Source organism: Scyliorhinus torazame, chromosome 2 (assembly GCF_047496885.1).
Source record: "Scyliorhinus torazame isolate Kashiwa2021f chromosome 2, sScyTor2.1, whole genome shotgun sequence".
In the NCBI taxonomy this organism is placed as follows: Eukaryota; Metazoa; Chordata; class Chondrichthyes; order Carcharhiniformes; family Scyliorhinidae; genus Scyliorhinus; species Scyliorhinus torazame.
Window position 1 is genome coordinate 345,080,251 of NC_092708.1, and position 23,731 is coordinate 345,103,981.

The window sequence follows — 23,731 nt, forward strand, 5'->3', positions numbered from 1 at the left end:
TTCAAAAGTATGAGATGAGCTTTTCAGGGCCAACGTGCTATTTCTGGCGTGATTATGGACTTAATATGCTATTAAAAACCCAGCCAAACCTTATTCAATACGATGCCACCTATTCAGGTTGCTTATGGAGAGACTAACATCTTTGAAGGCCACGAGTTTGGTGATTTCGACTTGATTGCAGTTTGGGGAGACTGAAATCTGGCACTGATCTAGCCTAGATCACCCTCCTCGGTAACATCTGAGAACTTGTACCAAAATTGGGAGAGCTGACTACAGACTAGTCAAGCAACAACCTGACCTAATCATACCTTACAGCCAATATACCAGATGCCTCCATCACCATTCCTCGGTATGTCTTGTGTAAATCCAGTAAAGGTGGCAGCACAGTGGTATACATTTGGGAAGCAGTGGCCCTGGGAGACTTCAATGCGACTCCAGATCCCACAAAGTCTCATGGTATCAGGCCAAACATGAGCAAGGAAACCTCTTGCTGATTACACTCTCCTGCCCTTCCTCGGCTGAATAGGAATGCTTTTTTTTCAAACTGCGATTATGATCTATTCTAGGTCTCGTAAGTTTTTTAAATTGACTACTGCATATGAACTATCGGGTTTTGCCAATTTCTACAAATATTCTAATGTATGTTGAAAGGTATATTTAACTTCTATGACTGAAACATCTTTATAAATTTGTAGTGAATCTTTTTAACTCTGGGATATATAAGATTTGCTATTCGCTTTCCAATTTGCCTGTTATAATGGCTTGCTTGAAACTGAGAGAAAATTAATTTAATTTATCGTAGTTAATTATTAGTAGTTTGTTTTCTTTGATAGGTTTGAGAAATTCTTGTGGTTTATCAGCAGTGAAAACTACCTCGTAATAGCAGGTCGCGATCAGCAGCAAAATGAGTTGATTGTCAAACGATATCTTAAATCAGGTTTGTGTGTATTTCTTTTTTTTTTCCAGAGACTATTGTTTTTTGCATCCACATTTAATAATACACAATTCTGAGTGGTTGATGCATGATGCAAAATTGCCAGGGAAATAGGATAGGTTGTTTAAACTGTCCCCAAACTAGGGCACAACAGCCTCACGGCGCCGATGTCCCAGGTTCGATCCCGGCTCTGGGTCACTGTCCATGTGGAGTTTGCACGTTCTCCCCGTGTTTGCGTGGGTTTCGCCTCCACAACCCAAAGATATGCAGGGTAGGTGGATTGGCCACGCTAAATTGCCCCTTAATTGGAAAAAATGAATTGGGTATTCTAAGTTTATTTTTTAAAACTGTCCCCCCAAACATCTTCTAGAAAAGAGGAGTCTGAGTTACACGTCAAGCTCATTCGTCCAGTAAGTTACTTCTATCAAGCCATCTAATTTTGAATAGTGTTCTTGTCTCTGTTACATAGCTCCGTAAATTATCAGGCACTGAATGGATAATATTGTCACAATAGGCTTCAATGAAGTTACTGTGAAAAGCCCCTAGTCGCCACATTCCGGTGCCTGTTCGGGGAGGCCGGTACGGGAATTGAACCCGTGCTGCTGGCATTGTTCTGCATTAAAAGTCAGCTATTTAGCCCACTGTGCTAAATCAGCCCCTGTGGTGATGCTTTTCTTGGCATAACTAAGTTTACATTTCACCAACTCCCATTATGGTAGGTTGGTATTGCTTGGTGGAAATAACAAACGTTTACTTTTAAATAGTATTATTAATGTTGTGAATCATTGCAATAGTTTCAACATGAGCATTACCAAACCACATTTGACAATGAGCCACAGATAATGATAGGCAGAAAGGGCAGCACGGCGGTGCAGTGGTTAGCACTGCTGCCTCACGGCGCCGCGGTCCCAGGTTAGATCACGGCCCTGTGTCACTGTCCGTGTGGAGTTTGCACATTCTCCTCGTGTCTGTGTGGGTTTCACCCCCACAACCCAAAGGTGTGCAGGGTAGGTGGATAGGCCACTCTAAAACTGTTCCTTAATTGGAAAAAATGAATTGGGTACTCTAAATTTTTTATTTTTTTTAAATAAATGATACTGGAAGAGATGGTCGCAGAAATTTAAAGTGCACACAAGATTTAAAATAGATTCTAATTGTAGTTAACAAAGAACACTGAAAACAAATTCAGTTTTAAAGGCTTCAAGTATATGCAGGGTGGAAGAAGTGAGGTCGGTCAGGAGACCATTGGTGTCCACAAAGGAGTATTTTGCAGGAGGAGAGAGAGACAGAAAGGTTTGCAGAAGAATTTCAGAGCTTAGGACCCAGAAAGCTGTGGTCATGGTGTCCAATGGTGGGCCAGAGGGACTCTGGAATGAGCCAGATGTCTGAATTGGAGGAAATCAGTGACCTAGGAGAGCTGTAGGCTAGATGTTGGAGAATGTGAGGGGCAAACCATGGGGAGATTTGTAAATCAGGCTGAGAATTTTTAAATTGCAGTGATGCTGAACAGGCATAGGTCAGCGATGAGTGAGTGAATAGAAATTGGTGCAATTTAGGATACAGGCAGCAGTAAGCTCAAATATATGTAGTCAGGTCTAAAGGTAATAAGGCATGGTTGTGGGTTTGAGCAGCAGAGGAGTTGTGGCAGGGACAGAGACGGACAATACTACGTAGTTGGAAGTAGCTGTCTTGGTTATAGAGCGGTTATGGGGTTGGAAGCTCATCTTCGGTTAAAATAGGATGCCAGGTTGTGAACAGTCCAGCTCAATCTCAGATAATGGCCAGGGGGAATAATGGCAAGCTAAAGTAGTAATATGGGTTTTCCTGACCCATTTATACTGTTATGATCTGGTTGGGACCGGTAGCTTTTTGTTGAAAGTAGACAAAGTTTGAAGTCTCCGTTATCCACTACAAGTATAAATCCACAAGATTCCGTAGTTTTAAACATACAAAATAAACTTCCCTACAAACCCTAACTGCCTGGAGCCTGAGCACAGCAAAGCTCTTTCAGTACCCACCCTCTTCCCATGCTGTAGCCCACGCGGACACTGGAGGAGCGAGCAGACTCCACACAGTGGCCCAGCTGGGAGTCAAACCTAGGGCCCCTGGCGCTGTGGGGCAACGGTGCTGGCCACTGTGCTGACCCGTATACAGGTTGCGCTAATCAATTAGCCAAGACTCACCTCCTTGTTATGATCCAGCAGGTATTAATTGCTGCGCAAACCAAATTCCAACGGGAAACTTGACCCATGTATCATAACCCTTTTGTATTCTATTCAGAAAACTCTATGGCATTCAGAAGCCACAAATTCCAGTAACACTTTGGGGACTCTAAATATTAAATTAAAATGGGGAGGTGGTATTGTCACTGGACTAGTAAACCAGAGACCGAGGGTAATGCCTTGGGGACCCAGGTTCAAATCCTGCCACTGCTCTTAACTGCCCTTGGGGGCAATTACAAAATGCTACCACAACGTGCAATGCCCACATACCATGAATGAATGAAAAAAAGCTAAGCACACAAGATTACAGTTACACAGTTAAAACGTGCTTCACAAAACGTCTCCCAAAAGTGCCTCAATTGGTTAGACATAGATAAATGCCCTCTAGACAAAACTAAATTCTATTAATATTACCACTAGTAAATGAAAGATAATTGCAATTGATTTATATTATAGTAGAAATTGCTGACAGTGATTCTGCCATTACCAACATTGTTTAATGCGAATATAAGTATTTAATAACTGCCGTAGTATGTACAAGTCTTTTATAACATCTCGCCATTGGAACAGAGAAGCCAATTCAACCTGTTGAATATATTCTACTATTCCACTAGATTATGGCCAATCTTGGTTCCATTTGTCCACCGTTGCTTCATTTGCCTTGAACCCCATACATTAAAAAAAAAGATAATTTTCAATCTTGAAAGTTTCAATCAACTCAGCATCCACAATCTTTCCAGAGAAAGAATCCCAGATTTACCTTCCACTTTGTGTACAAACGTACTTTCTGATTTCACTCTTTATAGCTCTAATTTTAAAATTATCCTCCCCTGTTTTAGATACCTTTTTTTAAATTCTTCCTTGGAATGTGTCTTCACTGACAAGACCATCCTTAATTGCCCTTGAACTCAGTGGCTTGCTTGGCCATTTCAAAGGTCAGTTAAGAGTCAACCACATTGCTGTGGATCTGGAGTTGCATGTAGGCCAGGCCAGGTAAAGACGACAAATTTCCTTCACTAAAGGACATTAGTGAACCAGAAGTCTGTTTAGAACAATTGATTTAGTTGTCTTGATCACCAGGACACTGAGCTTTATATTCCTGATTTATTTATTGAAATAGGCTGGTTTAGCACAGGGCTAAATAGCTGGCATTTAAAGCAGACCAAGGCAGGTCAACGCACGGTTCAATTACCGTACCAGCCTCCCCGAACAGGCGCCGGAATGTGGCGACTAGGGGCTTTTCACAGTAACTTCATTTGAACCCTACTTGTGACAATAAGCGATTTTCATTTAATTTTTTCATTTCATTTCATAAAGGGACGATCCTTTAAAACAGATGAGGAGGAATTTCTTCAGCCAGAGGCTGGTGAATCTATGGAACTCTTTGCCGCAGAAGGCTGTAGAGGCCAAATCACTAAGTGTCTTCAAGACCAAGATAGATAGGGTCTTGATTAATAAGGGAATCAGGCGGTGGTTTTGGGACTGCTCTTGGTAAGGGCCTTCAATGAAGCAAATGAGTTGGGAGTGCTCCCCCCCCCCCCCCCCCCCCGACGTTGTCACAGGCGTCGATCTCCCTCATTTTAAAGCGGGATAAGGACCCGGAAAACTGTGGGTCATACAGGCCGATCTCCCTGTTAAATCTGGATACCAAACTATTGGTGAAGATTCTGGCCTCGAGGATCAAAGTCTGCGTCCAAGGGGTAATAGGGGAGGACCAGACCGGGTTTGTTAAGGAGGGCATCTGGCGACCAACATTAGGAGGTTGCTTCATGTAATTATGATGCCTCCAGAGGGGCGCGAGGTTGAGGTGGTGGTGGCCATGGATGCAGAGAAGGCCTTTGATTGGGTGGAGTGGGAATACTTATGGGAGGTCCTAGGGCAGTTTGGGCAGGGATTTATAGACTGTGTGCGGTTGCTATTACCAGCCACCAGTGGTGAGTGTGCGGACGAATCGGGTGAGATCAGACTACTTCAGATTACACCGGGGACAAGGCAGGGATGTCCACTTTCCCACTGTTGTTTGCCTTGGTTATAGCGCCATTGGCATTGAGAGCGTCGAGGGTCTGGCAGGGGATAGTATGTGGGGGGGGGGGGGGGGGGGAGGTGTTGGATAACAAGGTCTCGCTCAAAGCTGATGGTCTACTTCTGTATACATCTGACCCGCTGGGGAGGATTGTGGGGATATTAGAGGAATTTGGCCGGTTTTCCGGATACAAATTGAATATGGGCAAGAGTGAGGTCTTTGCGATTCAGGCGAGGGGGCATGAGAAGAGATTGGGTGAGATACTGCTCAAGGTGGTTGGAGGGAGCTTTCGGTATTTGGGTATCCAGGTGGCACGGGAGTGGGAGCAGCTGCATAAACTGAATTTGGGTCATTTGGTAGATCAGATGAGGGGGGATTTTCGGAGGTGGGATGCGTTCCCGTTATCATTGGCGGGGCGGGTTCAGACCATTAAAATGACAGTCCTCCCGAGGTTTTTGTTTGTTTTTCAGAGCCTCCCAATTTTTATCCCCAAGGCGTTCTTCAAAAAAGTGAATGCAGAGATCTCGGGATTTGTTTGGGCGGGTAAAACCCCACTGGTGAAGGTGCTGCTGGGTGGTGGGGGGGTTCGGAGAAGGCGGCGGGTAGGGATCGAGAGATTTGGGGATCACTTTATTGATGAGGGTTTCCCGAGGCTGGAGGAGGAGTTTGACTTGACAGGGGGATGGGTTCCGGTATCTGCAGGTGAGCAATTTTGTGCAGAGGCAGGTTTCGACCTTCCCACGCCTGTCGCACCGGGGACTGCAGGATAAGGTGGTGTCGAGAACATGAGTAGGAGAGGGGAAGGTGTCGGAGATCTATAAGGAGCTGATGGAGTGGGAGGGAGCCCCGAAACGGGAGGTGAAGAGAAAGTGGGAAGAGCTGGGTGGGGAGTTGGAGGCCGGGTTATGGGAGGAGACCCTGAGGAGAGTAAATGCATCCTCGTCATGCGCCAGGCTGAACCTGATACAGTTTAAGATGGTCCACAGGGCACACATGACTGTGGCCCGGGTGAGCAGATTTCTTTTTTTTGTAAATTTAGAGTACCCAATTCATTTTTTCCAATTAAGGGGCAATTTAGCGTGGCCAATCTACCTGCCCTGCACATCTTTGGCTTGTGGGGATGAAACCCACGCAAACACGGGTAGAATGTGCAAACTCCACACGGACAGTGACCCAGAACCAGGAACGAACCTGGGACCTCAGCACCATGAGGCAGCAGCGCTAACCACTGCACTACCATGCTGCCAGTGAGCAGGTTCTTTGAGGACGTGGAGGATAGGTGTGGGCGCTGTGCGGGGGGTCGTGCAAACCATGTCATATGTTTTACACGTGTCCGAGGCTGAGGGGTTTCTGGCAGGAGTTTGCTGACGTCGTGTCAGAGGTCTTCCAAGTGAGGGTGGTGCCGAGTCCAGAGGTGGCGATCTTTGGTGTGTTGGAAGATCCGGGAGCCGAGGGGGTGAGAGAGGCCGATGTCCTGGCCTTTGCCTCCCTGGTGGCCCGGAGACGGATCTTACCAGGATGGAGGGGCTTGGAATCCTCGAAGTCGGGGATATGAGTTAATGACATGGCGGGGTTAAATTCACCTTGAGGGGTTCGTTGCAGGGGTTTGCGCGGAGGTGGCAGCCATTCATCGACTTCTTTGAGAAAAAATAAGCTGTCAGCGGGGGGAAATTGTCTCCATAAAATGTTTTCTAAAAAAATAAGGGAATCTGGGGTTATGGGGGGAAGGCAGGAGAGTGGGGATGAGAAAAATATCAGCCATGATTGAATGGCGGAGCAGACTCGATGGGCCAAGTGGCCTAATTCTTATACATGGAGGTTGACTCTGTAGAACTGAAGCAACGCTTTCTCATTTTTGTATTTCAACTGCTTTGAGAAGGAGCTCTTTCTCCCCATGCCATCTCCTCTGAAAGCATGCTTGTTCAAATGTGATAATCTGTACCTACTGTGATTTCCACAGGCCTGTGTTCTAGGAAATTAAATGTGATCCTGTCTCCTGATTTTTCTGAGAAATCTGTACAATCCTGCATACATAACTGATTGTACAGCTTTCTTTTCACTTGTAACCTTCCGCCACCTGTCTGCAGCTATTATTCTTGTGAGCCAAAATGGTAAGTATTGGTGAATTGTTCAGATCCAAAGTACATTCTAACTAAGCGTCATTCTTATTTAATATAATGTGGAGATGCCGGCGTTGGACCGGGGTGAGCACAGTAAGAAGTCTTACAACACCAGGTTAAAGTCCAACAGGTTTGTTTCAAACACTAGCTTTCGGAACACTGCTCCTTCCTCAGGTGAAGGTAGGAGCAGCGCTCCGAAAGCTAGTGTTTGAAACAAACCTGTTGGACTTTAACCTGGTGTTGTAAGACTTCTTACTGTTATTTAATATACACACATGTATATACTCCATTGGCATTCATTGAATAGTAATCATCGGGGACTCGTAAACATTTTCACCCTTTCCTCTACCTAGGAATACTGAGGCACTGCTGTATTTGTACTTTATTTTTATGGTGATTCTTTTTCATCATAATTACATTTTGATTCCTGTTTTCGAGGTGATCTTTATGTACATGCTGACCTCCATGGTGCCACCAGCTGCGTCATCAAGAACCAAAAAGGTCAATTCATTTATTATTCAATGTTGCAACTGTTTTTCTGCTACATTTTTTTCACAAAGCCTTATTGAAATTATTCTTTATATACAGGGAAGCCAATTCCTCCACGTACATTGACAGAAGCTGGTACAATGGCAGTTTGTTACAGTGCTGCATGGGATGCACGTGTAATTACTAGTGCGTGGTGGGTCTATCATAATCAGGTAATCAGCCACAATGGAGTTTTATTTTGCAGTGTTATACTGCTGCGATCCCCAGCTTAGACATCAGTCGTTAAAAATCAAAGTTAACTTTTTGAGTACAATGGAAAGAAAATAACTTTCACTTTAATGGTTCCTTTCGCAACCGTAGGACATCCCACAATGGTCTACAGCCAGTGAATTACGCTAGAAGTGTAGACATTGTTGGAATGTAGGAAATGCAGCATCCAATGTGTATACAGTAGGATAAGATAATATTTTTAGTAATGTTGCTGAAGGCATAAATATTACCAAAGCATTGGGGAGAACGCTTCTGCTTTTCTTCAAATAGTGATATTTTTTTATATTCACTTACGACGGGCGCGGTTTAATGTCTCATCCGATAGACGATACCTCGGCAGTTCCCACAGTATTTAAATCTCTGGACTGGGGCTAAAACCCATAACCTTCTGACTTGAACAAGATTGTGACCACACGTGAGACACAGCTGATGCAGTGCTTTAAGTATTGTGGGGCAGTTTCTTTTTCACCGGCTGGTCCGTAATCTGACGGAGCTGATTGTCTACCTATTGAATCCAATGGGATAAAAATGTAATTCCCTCTGCCACAATATGGCCTTGGTGATGAAGAATAAAATTTACCATTATGTCAGTGCAGATGTTTAATTTATCAAAATAAGATTTATTTGATAATGTATTCTGTGGAAAACAACCACCTAAAAATTATTTTTATATTTTTATTTTTTAAATGCTGCAGTAGTCCTGGCTAAGCTAGGAAATATATGTAGTGAGGGGCCAGTAATCAGTAATCAAAATTAGCATGTGAAAAGATAAAATTGTATGATCATGCCATTTATTGGTTATGATTTGTGTTTCATATCTTTATTTAAAATCTTATAAGCATTTTCCCCTTTCCCTCTTGAGACTCTGTACCACACGTCATTCCCAGCAGAGAGCATCAGCATGTGCTTGGCTGCACTATGATGTCTGTCCACTAGAAGGTGCAGCAGAATTACTTGTGCTCTCATATTCCCTCTGTATAGCTAAGTGCCTGGATTCTGCTTGGCATTTTCATACAGCAGAGTAGCAATGATCGGTAATTCATTGTTTGGGTAATTGGAGGCATGAACTGGTGTCCTATCAGTCTATCGTTCAATGGTGGCCACAGCAATAGCTTTTTATCTTTTACTTTCCTCTCCACCACCCAAAGGCTCTTTTGTGGCTTCAGTTTCTTATTTTAAAACAGATTTATTTGTATTTTCATTTTTATTTAGAGCTGATTTGGTGGGAGGGAGGAAAAGTTTGTTTGGGCCATACATCTGATCCCTGGCTCACAAGAACACTACGACATGGCCAACCCCAAGATAAATGAGATTAGACAAGAATGTGTTGTTTCAAGTTCTTAGCCTCATGAGGTAATGTCAATTCTTCACCTGGTACCTGGCTTGGTTAACATCAGGAATCAATTGAAAGTGCAAATATTTCTTGCGACTCTCGGTGCAGTTTAAATTTTTAAAAGGCTGTGATTCTCCATAAGTAACTTAAAAGCCAGTTTATCAGATTTGTGAAAGGAAATGCACAGTGATGACTGTGAAATAATTTCCTGGTGACCGTGTGTGTCATCAGTAGTTGCTAAAACATAGGAAGACTGTCCAAAAGTAATGTAATGTAAGTCTACACTGCAATGTACCTGTCTGATTTTGAGGCGAGCATAAATGATATTTTTCCTAGATGGTTTAAGTTGGCAATCTGAGAAGTTCTAGAAATTGTGTGGCTGAACTGCCCAAACTTCTTCTTCAAAAAATGAAAATGAACTTTATTTGATTTTACTTTTGTATCCTTTGTAGCTTTTCCTTCTAGTACATGTCCTTGCCCCTGATCAATGCTACTGTACTGTATCGTGTGGTGATGTTTCACCCCAGTCTTTCATGGTGACTAACAAAAATTCCCTCCATCCTATCAGCCGAGCCGTTACTGCTGCAACTGCACTCATTGGCCTGGGAACTCACCCCAAAGTGCGGGTGTTGTGCTGCTTCCTCCATGGCTCTCTGCACCAATTGGTGTTACCACATTGGTCCGCAATTTTTATTTACAGCTATTTAAAAATAAATGTGAAAAAGATGTTCTTAAATTTGTCATCTTTAAACCTTCAGGTATCAAAAACAGCACCTACAGGAGAATACCTGACTACAGGAAGTTTCATGATCAGGGGTAAGTAGAATGTTGCTGACATTGATCTTGATTGGTTGTTTGGTAATTTGATTTTTTTGTTTTGATCACTTTTACGATATTTCTATTACTTCAGAATTTCAACCATTTGCGGTGTTGCACCACAGTGGAACTACAAGTCATATATTTTTATATATTAATCTTAAATTGTATAAAAGAATGCTTTTTAAAAAGCTGTTGACCCCCTCCCCATGTGTAGCCATTTGAAGATAGCAGCCTAGGTAGATTGTGCATTATTTTGATATGGCTAAAATAACGTAATTCATTATCAACAGGTTTTAAGATTTAAAAAAATAATTTTAATATAACACAAGTTATATTTTTTTCTGTTAAATCTGATATTTTGCTGAGTAAAGTTTTGCAGGTGCTTTATTGTTTTTACAGCATTTACTTGATCTCCCAAATGTTATTTCATTTTTCTAGGTAAAAAAAACTACCTCCCACCTTCTTATCTTATGATGGGATTTGGTTTTTTGTTTAAGGTAATGTATGAACATTTTCTAGTAATCTAGTATGGTTAGGCCCCTTAACCATATTTTTTGGCATCTATACTTGTTACGATACCCTGAGCTATTGCATGGTCAATTCGAGCCCCACGGGCCCCAGAGTCCCAACACAAAGCAGGGTAGCACGGTAGCACAAGTGATTAGCACTGTGGCTTCACAGCGCCAGGGTCCCAGGTTCGATTCCCTGCTGGATCACTGTGCGGAGTCTGCACGTTCTCCCCATGTCTGCGTGGGTTTCCTCCGGGTGCTCCGGTTTCCTCCCACAGTCCAAAGACGTGCAGGTTAGGTGGATTGGCCATTATAAATTTACCTTAGTGACCAAAAAAGGTTAGATGGGGTTATTGGGTTAGGGGGATGGGGTGGAAGTGAGGGCTTAAGTGGGTCGGTGCAGACTCGATGGGCCGAATGGCCTCCTTCTGCACTGTATGTTCTACGTCTACATTCTACAGGCGAATTCACGAAAAATTCATATGTAGTTTCTGAGATCTTTGACCCGTGGCTGCTCCAATGACTTACAGGCACCAAATTTGTAAGTAAAACACCAACTGTTTATTTCTAACAACAATAGAGATAAGGCATGTGATAATCACAATAGAATAATGGCCAGCTAATCTACTACTTCTCCCTTTTACCATCCCACCCTCTACCTAAACACACACAAGACATTCACATGCAGAGGGAGGGAGAGGAGAAACATAGTAGAGGATTAATGTGAGATGGAAGATAAGCGTCCTTGCTTCGGACATTGTAGTTGTTTTCCAGTTGACTGTCCCTCCAGGACGTGGAGTGTTGAAACATCAGTTGAATGGCTAACGAGGGTCTTCTGGCTGAAACCTTAAGGCACACCTCCCAGGCTGTGGGATCCCCTCTGGGGAGTCACATTAACTTGTACTAACCTGGGCTTTCAGTCGGAATATCCGTATCAGGTCTGTTTAATTCTGACTTGCTTCCAACTCTACCAGAATACCTATCAGCCTCACTGCGATAAGACTGGAGTTCTCCACACGAGATTACAAGAAGGATTTTTAAAAAACCACTGACCCTGCTCAGCTAGTGCCTGGATCGGATCCTTAAGATTACTTGAATGCACACAAAATCAGCTCTCAGCGTGGAAGTTAATCTTATTTTGTGTCCAGTTTCGTTAGAATATTTGCCAGCTCGGGTGAGAAGAAAACAGAGCCTCTAACTGGGATTTTTGAGAGAGATTTGCCCAGAGATTTACTCTCTGAGAGAAATTCAAAAGGAGCTTTCTTCAGCTCTGTGTTTAAAATGAAACTAACTGCTTGGAAACATTCTCACAGGCTGTGCAGAGAGAAAAGTGTTTTCTTTAGGTCTTTAGTCAGAGGCCATCAGGTAAGAGAGAGATAAAAGCAAATTACTGCAGATGCTGGAATCTGAAACCAGAGAGAAAATGCTGGAAAATCTCAGCAAGTCTGGCAGCATCTGTAGGGAGAGAAAAGAGCTAACGTTTCGAGTCCAGATGACCCTTTGCTAGAGCTTTGGCAAAGGGTCACCTGGACTCGAAACGTTAGCTCCTTTCTCTACCTACAGATGTTGCCAGACCTGCTGAGATGTTCCATTTCCTCTTGGGTAAGAGAGAGATCAGAGCTGTAGCCTACAAGCTTCTTGATCAAATAAAAACTGAAAGCAAACACACCATCTCACAAAGTAAGGAACATTCCAGAACGATCAGCACCAATCAGCATCGAGTGTCAGTTAAGACCCAGGAAAATAACATAGTCCATGGGCTGAGTCAAGTCCATCAAGATGGGTCATCATTAATGTCAGAGCAGCAGCACAGCCTGCTGGGATGCCTGGTTTTGAATTAAAGGTGCAATTCACCCTAAAGGCATAGGAACATTTTTGTCCGGGTACAGAAATTATAAAAGACAAAAGAACAGGAAATAAAGGAAAATAAGGGACTGACACGGATTTACATGAGGATCCTTGCATACCTAAGTATTATATCACGTCATTGTGCAACAAGTGTATTTGCATAGTGTCACAGTTAATATACGAGATAGACGACTGTCCAGGAACAATCTCCCCCTCTGATTCCCCTAGCACGGACTGGAAACTGAGTGGACCGTTGCTGAGAAGAGGTACATGTTGCCGAAGCTTTTCACCTTGCTCTCGTTGCAACGCAAGAATGCAAAATTTCAAATAATCGCAACAATTTATACTGTAGGAGAACGTGCTGATTGGTTGGCAAGTCAAGTCTGATTATTTAAGGTTGTATCATGGAAAAAGCAACCGGGAACTATAGACTTCACAAACTCCCAGGTCATTCATAAGAGATGCAAGGCTCCAACATACCCCTTTTGAGGCAAAGAATGTCACTTCTAGCATGTGTAAATGAGTTATATTATGAGCTCAACTGATTGTGTTAAATTGGTCGTTAGTGCATCGATTAGCACGCTCCGAATTGTTTGTAGAATGGTTACAGCACAGAAGGTAGTCATTCAACCTATCTTGTCTGTGCCAGTTCTCTAAGAACAGCCTAGCTAGTCGTAGTGCCCCACACTTTCCCTATATCCCTGCAAATAGTTTATCTTCAGGTGCTTATTCAGTTCCCCTTTGAAACCCATGATTGAATCTGTCTCCACCATAATCTCATGCAGTGCATTCCAGATCCTAACCACTCACTGCACAAAAATATTTCCATTGTGGTTTTTTTGCCAATCACCTTGTATTATGTCCACTGGTTCTTAACCCTTATGGCAATGAGACTAGTTTCTCTCTCCCTAATTTGGCTCGGCCCCTCATGATTTTAAGTATCTCCACCAAATATCCTCTTAACCTTCCCTTATGGAGAACAAACCCACCATCTCCAATCTATCCATGGAAGTAAAGCCCATCATCCATAGAACAATTTTTGTCAATTATTTCTGCACCCTCCCTAAAATCTCACATCCCTTGTGAAGTGTGTTGCTCAAAATTGGACAAAATACTCTGGTTGAGACCATTCATCATTATTTCCTTGTTTTTTACACTCTGCCTCTATAAAGCCCAGGATACCAAATGTCTTTTCAACCTCTTTACCTGTCCTGACACCTACAATGATTGGAACTGTTGTCCTCCCATTTAAGGCATTATGTAAACACACATGGAATAACATCAAACTGACCTTTAGGACCAAACTGATACTTTATACGGCCTGTGTTCTCAGCACCTTGCTGTCTGGATATGGAGAGTGGACGACTTGCAGCTATCAAGAAAAGCATCTCAATGATTTGCACCTTCGCTGTTTGTGGCTCATTCTGAGTATATCTGTGCAGGACAAACTTATGATTGCAGTGGTCCTCTCAAAGGCAGAGTTCCCAAGTTTGTTAGCATTCATCAAACAGAGGCTTCTTCATTGGTTGGGCAAGTCTGCAGGATGGAAGATGGTTGCATATCCAAGAGCTTTCTGTATAAAGAGGCAGCTGGAACTGGGAAACCAGTAGGTTGCCCAAAGGTCTGCTTCAAGGATGCTTGAAACTGTGATACAAAGGCCCCAGATGTTGATTATTGCATCCAGGAGTCACTAGCTGAAAACAGGAAAATGGTAACACCTCCTGTGTGCTGGTGTGCACCATCATGATGATCTGGGGCTTCAGTGACTTGTCAACAGACGGCAATGCTGAAAACAACAACCTACAATCATGCTTAGTAGCTTCATGTGCAGCACTTGTGGCAGAATCTGCCTCTCAAGGATTGGCCTCTACAGCCATCAGCAAAGATGCACCATTTGAAGACACCCCATCTGAAATAGATTTGTTTGCTGCTTGTCAATCATGTGGAAGGTTGCCAGAACCGGAACTGTTCAACACGCTGAGTTCTGATCATTTAAATTTTCTTCCCAGTTATTTCAGTAAACCTGCCTTTACTCTTATGTGATTTAACTCCAACTTGTAGAAGAACCTTCCACGCTACACCAGTATGATATTTCCATTTCCCACAGCATGTGGCTTTTCTGGAGCGAAACTTCAAATTAGTGCCAATTTAGAGGCAGTTTTGTGGTGCAAGTCCAAGCCTAATAGGAGTGTTTTTTTTGAAAATCATGCCATAGAACTATTGCAGCCAACAGAAAGAGAGCATTTCCATTTTTGGGATCAGAATTATGCCAGTTCACGTTGCACTCTAATTCCCAATTTCATTTTATTTCTTAATTATCTACCTCGTTAGGATTAAGTTTATCTTGTCCTGTGGGAATTTGTATTTTGACTATAAGATCATCAGGACTAGAACATATATATGTATCCTGTTTGATACTTTATTACTATTCCTCAGATTTTAAAAGTTCTATGGTTTGCTTGTACTTAGGTTGATGAACAATTTTTGTGGAGGCACATAGGTGAACGGAAAGTAAAAGTGCAGGATGAAGACATGGAGACAGTATCCAGCAACGCGTCTGAACTTTATTCTGAGGATACTGTACCTTTAGGTAATAGAAGAAAGGTCATATAAAAAATTTTATAACAGAAGATTCTGAAGTGTTTCCTGAGAAATTATTTACACAACCCAGCCTTCTTAAAATTGAATTCAGCATTTTTTTTTTTTAAAAGAGGAACGAAGAAAGCTTCTGTGACTTGTCATTAATGTATTTAATGCTTCATGTTTATATTTGCAAAAAAAAAAAAAAATGTTTATCCAGAATTATTCACAGTGCCTGTACATCTTTTAAAGGAAGCAGTGCGTGCAAGTGAAGCTATTGGGAGATTTGGTTGAGCTATTGAATTCCATATTTCCATACCATAGACTGTTCCTCCAACTAGAAAAAAAACAGTATTCGTTTTTCATTTAATTTTACACCTACTGTTGTTGGGAAAGGTCAAATAAACTGGGTGAAATTCGAGAGAATTCACACTGTTTTCCTTTCCTGTGTCCTTAAACCTACCAGTCCGCCTGTTGCATCAGCTCATGATACTGATAATGCAGTACCTATTTTAATGCTCTTTTAGTTCCTTAAAAGTTATCCAGCTGTCGGGGACGAATCATGGCTGGAGCATGGCCACCGGCAGAATGATAACATTTGACCTTGGCTAACAGAAGGCTATGGGTGGAATTCTCCTCCCCACGCCGGGGGGTGGGGGGGGGGGGGGGGAATCGCTGGGGTGCCGCGCGTGTCCTGCCACGCCGCCCCGGCACCCGCACGCGATTTACCCAACCCCCCCCCCCCCCAAACCGGCGTGGCGAGAATCACGCCTGGCCGCTCGGAGAATCGCCGCTCGACGTTTGCGAGCGGCGATTCTCCGAGCGGCCTGCCCAACACGACGGGTTCCCGCCAGCGCCGTCCACACATGGTCGCTGCCGGCAGGAACAGCGCCGGACGCTGGAGGGGGCAGCCTGTGAGGGGGGGGAGGGGGTTCCTGCACCAGGTTGGGGGGGTGGCCTCAAATGGGGTCTGGCACGCGATCGGTGCCCACAGATCGACGTGCCGGCCTCTCTGAAGTAGGACCTCCTTTACTCAGCTGCCCCACAAGATCCATCCGACATCTTCTTGCGGGGAGGACGGCAACTGCGCATGCGCAGGTTGGCGCCGGCCAACCCGGGCATGCGCGGGTGACGTCATTTACGCGGCGCCGCTTTTACGCACCGCCAAGGCCCGGCGCACGTGAGTGACGCGACGCCGCTCCTAGCCCCCCCCGGGGGCGGGAGAATAGGGGTCTGAGAGCGGGCTCCGACGCCGGAGTGAAACACTCCGGTTTCCACTCCGGTGCCGCCACTTAGACTCCCGAAGGGAGAATTGCTCCCCATATCTCCGTTCCATTTTCTGACCCACAGTATTTATTGGTAATTCCTCTTTGGTGAAATTGTACAAAGAGCAGCATGCTCTTGGATACCTTGGCTAGGTTGTACTGCAGGACTTGCCATAATTGTTTGAGGTGTCTGTAACTCTGCTTTCACATACCCATGGTCAGCTCCACCAAGCCTATGGTAACTGCATGTGCTTTATATCTCTTTTTTCTGTTTTTCTCTGTGGATGTGTCAAAACCAGTCCCTTTTGAAGTTCTAAATCCATTCTTTCAGATCATCACTAGATTGGAGGTCATCTGCCAGGATTCTGTAGACTCTGGGACAGTCCTGCAGATTGGAGGGTAGCTCGTGTAACTCCACTATTTAAAAAGGAAGGTAGAGAGAAAACAGAATTATAGTCCAGTAAGCCTGACGTCGGTAGTGGGGAAAATTCTAGAACCCATTATCAAAGATTTTATAGCAGAGCACTTAGAAAATAGTGGCAGGATAGGACAGAGTCAGCATGGATTTATGATGGGGAAATTATGCTTGACCAATCTACTGGAATTCTTCGAGGATGTAACTAGTAGAGTTGAAAAAGGGGAGCCAGTGGAAGTAGTATATTTGGACTTTCAGAAGGCTTTTGACAAAGTCCCACATAAGAGATTACTGTGTAAAATTCAAGCTTTTGTGATTAGGGGTAGTGTATTGAGATGGATGGCAGACGGGAAACAAAGAGTAGGAATTAATAGGTCTTTTTCAAATTGGCAGGCAGTGATTAGTGGGGTACCTCAGGGATTGGTGTTGGGCCCCAGCTATTCACAATATATATTAATGATTTAAATGAGGGAACAAAATGTAATATCTCCAAATTTACAGATGACACCAAGTTGGGTGGGAGGGTTAGCTGTGAGGAGAATGCAGAGGTCCTTCAGTGTGATTTGTACAAGTTGAGTGAGTGGGCAAATGAATGGGAGATGCAGTATAATTTTTGAGAAATGTGTGGTTATCCACTTTGGTAGTAAAAACGAGACGGCAGACTGTTATAAATTAGGAGAGGGGAATGTGACCTTGGTGTCCTCGTACACCAATCACTGAAGGTAAGCATGAAGGTACGGCAGGCGGTAAAGAAGGCAAATGGCATGTTGGCCTTCATCACGCGAGGTTTTGAGTAAGGAGCAGGGATGTCTTGCTGGAATTATACAGGGCCTTGGTGAGGCCACACCTGGAATATTGTGTGCAGTTTTGGTCTCCTTATCTGAGGAAGGATGTTCTTACTCTAGAGAGAGTGCAGCAAAGGTTTACCAGACTGATTCCTGGAATGGTGGGACTGTTGTATGAGGAGAGATTGAATTGGTTAGAATTGTATTTGCTGGATTTCCGAAGAATGAGGGAGGATCTCATAGAAACCTATAAAATTCTAACAGGACTAGACAGGGTAGATGCAAGGAGGATCTTCCTGATGGTGAGTGTGTCCCAAACCAGTCTGAGGATATGGGGTAGACCATTTAGGACAGAGATGAGGAGAGGTTTCTTCACCCAGAGCATGATCGGCCTGTGGAATTGGTTACTACAGGAAGTAGTTGAGGCCAAAACATTGTATGTTTTCAAGAAACAGTTAGATATAGCAATTCGGGCAAAAGGGATCAAAGAATATGGGGGAAGGTGGGATTAGGCATCTGAGGTGGATGATCAATCATGAACATAATGAATGGTGGAGCAGGCTCGAAGGGCCGAAGAGCCTTCTCCTGCTCCTATTTTCTATGTTTCTTTCCTTAAATTAATGGGGGATTCTCAAAGAATAGAAGTACCATTTAGTGAATCACCTTCATTTGATGCTATCACTTTACAGGAGAGTAAACTGTCTTTTGATAAAATTATAAGCTTTTTCAATTATGACCAGAAAGCAGAAACACTATTTTTACTGCTTTACTCGAATAGAAGAGGCTTCCATTATGTAACTATAATAGTTTAACTTAATTGTATTGATACATGTTTTACTTTTGTGGAAAATCACACATAGCGACAGAAATGATTGTCTAATTTTTTTAGCTTCCTTTCCAATATGTGAGTTGCTCAATTAATATTATATATGATTATGATTTAAGGATTTATGTAATAAATTATTGTGTTCAGCCCAATCAGACAATGATGGAAGTAGTAGCGATGAAAATAAAGATACTGGTACAGAAGCTGAAAACCAGCAGTCTGAAGAGGCACAAGGGGTTGCAGAAGATCAGCAGAACTATGATGAGAGCAGTAGTGATGACAGTGAAGAGACCAGTACAGAAACTGAAAACAACGAACCTGAAAATGTGCAAAGGGTTGCAGAGGATCAACAGGATAATGATGAGAGTAGTAGTGATGATGTTGAAGACACCAGTACAGTACCTGAAAACAACCAGTCTGCAGAGGTGCAAGAAGTTGCAGAGGGTCAACAGGACAGTGCTGAAGATGAATCCGACAAACCAGATGAAAGGGAATCTGATCTGAAAGATTCCGGAGATGCCCAGAAGGTTGAGGAAGGTTATGATGAAAAAGATAATGTAGAATTTAGTTATCCTGACACATCTATTGATTTGTCACATCTTCAGTCAAAGAGGTAATTTTTATTTAAATTTGCTTTAGGTCATATAAAGGTGGTTACAATTTTAGGGCTCCTGCTCCTTTTTTCTCACTTTTTTGACTTCTGTGTTTCAGGTAGCTCTCGGGTTGAAACCTTATTTCCTTAACATTTCAAGAATGATTTCATTTGTTCTTCTAACACTGGGTCAAATTTGTAGCATTTCCAGGCAACAAACAGAACCATTTCCAGATTATCTAGCGACTTGTTCTGTCCCATGTCTTCATAGGATCTTCCTGGTTTTCAGAGGTAGCAGAATAATGCACCAAATCCTGACAAATCTCTCAATGGCCTTGCCTCCTTCATTACCTGTGTAATCTTCTCCAGCTCTGAAACATCTGCACTCCTCTAATTCTGGTCTCTTGAACATTCCCTGATTTCATTGGTGGCCTTGCCTTTGGGTGGTTGGGCCGAAGGACTGGATTTTCCCCCGCAAACCTCTCTGCCACTTGACCTTGCTTTCCTCCATTAAGACAGCCCTGAAACATACTCCCTTGACTAGCTTTTTGACCATCTTCCCTCATAATGTCTTCTGTGGACTGGTATCACGTTCTGTTTTATAATGCTCCTTGAACCCACAACCTGCTGGCTTTAGAGGTGAATGTATGTCAAATTGAGCCAGGCTGACCCATTCATGAACCAGATCAAACGCGGCACACTTATACCATTCAATATATCTGGTAAAGTTGGTTTTGTTTTTGCCATAAATAATTGGTATCTATCCCACTGGTAACACTGGCCCAATACTTAAAACATACACTTACTCAACTAAATTGCACCATAATCTGTGTGTTGGATGTGGAGGCACGTGATAATTCCAATTCTGTTTAACTGCTGATTAAAGCAATGTTATTCATTAGCAAATGCTGATTAGTCATAGGTGTGGCTATGGTAACACTGTTTTAGCCAATAGGTTTGGTGTCCATTTGCCATTACTTCCCTGAAGAATATTTTGGATTTTTTTAAATCAAAGGAGCCAGTTAACTATAAAAAAGACATTTCAACTGTGATATGCACAAACGGAATCACCAAATTAAAATTGCCAGTTTCCAGAATACAAAATACTGCCAGAGAGATGGTCTACTGATGCAATTTGAGTACGTATTGTCACAACGGGCTTCTTTGTAAGTGGGAAAACGCCAAGTTCGCATTTCATGTAACTTTCTTTTCAAGGTGTCAGTAAGCTAAAGGTTTGTTTCGATTTTTAAAAGATAAATTATTCAAGCATATTTTATCTAAGCCATCCATTATAGGACGATGAAAGAGTTATAGTGATCAAATAAATCCGATTATTTAAATATTTTATATCTTATTTTCAACAGACCTTTGCAGATGCAGACTACAACTATTAAAGAACCAATTGAAGAAGTTTGGGTAAAATATTTTAGTTTAACTTCGGATGCATAAGTGTTAATGAAGTATTTTTAAAAATCGTGTTTCACTCTGTTTTGGTGTTGCAGTGAGTTAGAATGCCTTTTTTTAACCACTGGGATCTAGATTTGAATGCAGCTCAGACTGACTGATTCTACAATCTGTGAGATTCTTAAACAAATTGAGTTTGTGTTTCAGTTTTATTAATACCTGCGCAAATTGGTATTAAATTGGTAGTTTCCTTCAGAAAGGACTCAAAAATGCTAATATTGTATACAGAATTAAAATGATTTAAACTTTACTTCTGGGGATGTGGTTATCTTGCATTTTTAGGACACCGGTAACTTTGCTATTCATCCCACCTTCCTCTGAGAGTTGTTTCTGACAGATATTTCTAAAATGAAATGACTTGTTCCTCATTTTAATGACCCCAAAAATTAAAAGCAAAAATTTGAAATGTATTTAATGCATACAGTACAACAGCACAAATGTACAGTCTATTTTTTAAAAAATCTAAATTTTCCAGGTACTCAACAAAGAAACTAACAAAACACTGATTTTTGAAAGCACTGATTCCCTCTCTCAAACTAGTATTTTGGATGATTTCCTTTCATGAAGTGTAAAATATTAATACCATAGAATTGAATGCTTTTCCAATTTCAGGAACAAGCACATTTGGGTCATAAAACCTATCTAAAGGTACAGCATAGAGCTCCTTTTGCCTTGTTCCAACATGAGACTTCCAACCTATAATCTGGGCTGGTTTTAAATGTTGGACTCCAATATAAAATCCAATTTTGCAATCCCATTGCAGGACCCATTAGCTGAGTGTGGACCTGAGGGCAGAGATGGATTTACAGGCCTGTGCTCAGCTTCATTTTGCCCAAAATCCTGGTATCTGAAGGTCGAAGCCCACTTCCCGCGCACACACTCTTATTCCCCCGCCCACATATTCTTTCTTCCTCACCCCTCGCGCACACGCATTTCCCCCCATCCCTTGCACATGCTCCCTTTTCCCCTGCCCTTGCGCACACTTAACTTTCCTCCCATCCCTCGCACACGCTCTCCCCCATCCCTCGCACAAATTCTCTCTTCACCCCTCGCACACATTTTCTTTCCCCTCCTACTCCTTGCACACATGCTCTCTTCCCCATCACTTACTCTTCCCCGAGCACACCCTCCACCCCCAAACAGACTTTCTCTCTCTCTCCCTTTCTCCAAAGAACAGTACAGCACAGGAACAGGCCTGTACCAGTCATGATACCATGTTGGCCAAAACCCTCAGCACTTCCTAGTGCTGTATCCCTCTACCCATCCCATCCATTTATTTGTCAATGCCTTTTGAATGCCATTAATGTATCTGTTTCCACAACCTCCCCTGGCAGCGTGTTCCAGGCACTCACCACCCTCAGTGTTTATAAAAAAAACCCTGCCTCGCACATCTCCTTTAAATGTTGCCCCCACGGACCTTAAACCTATGCCCTCTAGTGACTGATCCCTCCACCCTGGGAAAGAGTGCCTGCCCATCCACTCTACCCATGCCCCTCGTAATCTTGTAGACCTCAGTCAGATCGCCCCTTAATCTCCGTTGTTCTCATGAAAACAGTCCGAGTCTATTCAGCCTCTCTGTGGAATAGTTGGAAATTATGAGGTGCAGTAGTTCTAAGAAAATGTGATGGTCATATAATTTCTCAATCTTCTATTACGTTGTTTTCTCATGTATTAAACGCCAGTAAAACTATGCTTTTTAAATGAAAAATATTGTGCTGGTTGGCATTATATTTCAAACCTTGAATCATTAGTCTTTAACTTAGCTAGAAATTCATTATACAACAGTTTAATTATGTAATTCAAGCCTATTAAAAACATGAATTACCGAGCCATAATAAAATATTTATTAAGTTGTGAAGCCTAAAGAGATCGTAGCCCTGATACTGAGATTCTATAAAGAGGCCATTGCCTTCATTTGCCCCTGCTTGCAATAACACAAAGGAAGAAATGACGTTAATCGAAAAGCCCCTAGTCGCCACATTCCGGCGCCTGTTCGGGGAGGCTGGTATGGGAATTGAACCGTGCTGCTGGCCTGCCTTGGTCTGCTTTAAAAGCCAGCTCTTTAGCCCTGTGCTAAACCAGCCCCTTATGCAGGCTTAAAGTGGACTGTCTTGGCTTTGCCTCAGTGTTAAAGTGAGGGATTTACCTGCAGAATGTGCTTCTCTCTCCCGGTGAGCTGGTGGTGCACTCTGTATGCCACGCGTACTGCAATTGCGGTTGCCCCTTGAATAATTCCAGTAGCCAACTGCATAACATTGCCAGGGGTCACCTCCCTGAATGGAGGATGCTGTCAGGATCATCTCTCTCTGTTAGAGGAGCCTGGATACAAACAGGCACTCTCTCATTTCCACTCCCCCACTAAGCGTTTCCCTACAAGGGAATGTTGGGAGGAGGGGAGAATATGAAGGACAGAGGTGAAGGAGCGGGGCATGATGGGATAAGGAGGGGGGCATGGTGGGAGAAGGCCGGGGGCATGGTGGGAGAATGAGGGGGGCATGGTGGGAGGAGGGGGGCATGGTGGGAGAAGGAGGAGGCATGGTGGGAGAAGGAGGAGGCATGGTGGGAGAAGGAGGGGGGCATGGGTGTAGGAGGGACGCATTGGGGGTGAAGGAGGGAGATGGGAGAAAAGGAGAAGATGGGGGGTGAGGAGGGGGATGGGGGGGTGAAGGAGGGGGTTGGGGGGTGAAGGAGGGGGTTGGGGGGGTGAAGGAGGGGGTCGGGGGGGTGAAGGAGGTGGACGGGGGTGGTGAAGGAGGGGGTCGGGGGGGTGAAGGAGGGGAATGGGGGGTGAAGGAAAGATTTGGGTTGAAGGAGGGAGAGAGGATCTATGTATGATGGAGGGGAGAATGGGGCTGAATGAGGTTATGGGTAGGTGAAGGAGGGGGGCGGGAAAGTGAAGGAGGGGGACTGGAGGGTGAAGGAAAGGGATGGGGTTTGAAGGAGGGGGACGGGGTGGGGAAGGGGTGGTGAAGGAGGGGAAAGGGAGGGTGAAGGAAAGGGACGGGGGGGTGAAGGAGAGGGACGGGAGGGGTGAAGGAGAGGGACGGGGGGGGGTGTGTGTGAAGGAGAGGGAGGGTGGGGTGAAGGAGAGGGGAGGGGGGGGGTGTGAAGGAGAGGGAGAGGGGGTGAAGGAGAGGGAGGGGGGTGAAGGAGAGGGATGGGGGGGGGGTGTGTGAAGGAGAGGGAGGGGGGGTGAAGGAGAGGGACGGGGGGATGTAGGAGGGGGATAGGGGGGTG

General features: G+C 43.7%; 1 protein-coding gene across 2 annotated transcripts in view; it reads left to right on the forward strand.

Annotated features, from left to right (window-relative positions):
- The window catches only part of LOC140403153 (ribosome quality control complex subunit NEMF), a 112,916-nt gene that overhangs the window by 60,215 nt on the left and 28,970 nt on the right, over positions 1 to 23,731 (forward strand). For both annotated transcript variants that reach the window (XM_072490849.1, XM_072490858.1), the window contains exons 17-24: positions 834 to 937; positions 7,738 to 7,800; positions 7,888 to 8,000; positions 10,150 to 10,207; positions 10,649 to 10,707; positions 15,037 to 15,157; positions 18,586 to 19,051; positions 20,395 to 20,446. In XM_072490849.1, the coding sequence (XP_072346950.1) occupies positions 834 to 937; positions 7,738 to 7,800; positions 7,888 to 8,000; positions 10,150 to 10,207; positions 10,649 to 10,707; positions 15,037 to 15,157; positions 18,586 to 19,051; positions 20,395 to 20,446 (1,036 nt within the window). The remainder of the gene's footprint in view (positions 1 to 833; positions 938 to 7,737; positions 7,801 to 7,887; positions 8,001 to 10,149; positions 10,208 to 10,648; positions 10,708 to 15,036; positions 15,158 to 18,585; positions 19,052 to 20,394; positions 20,447 to 23,731) is intronic.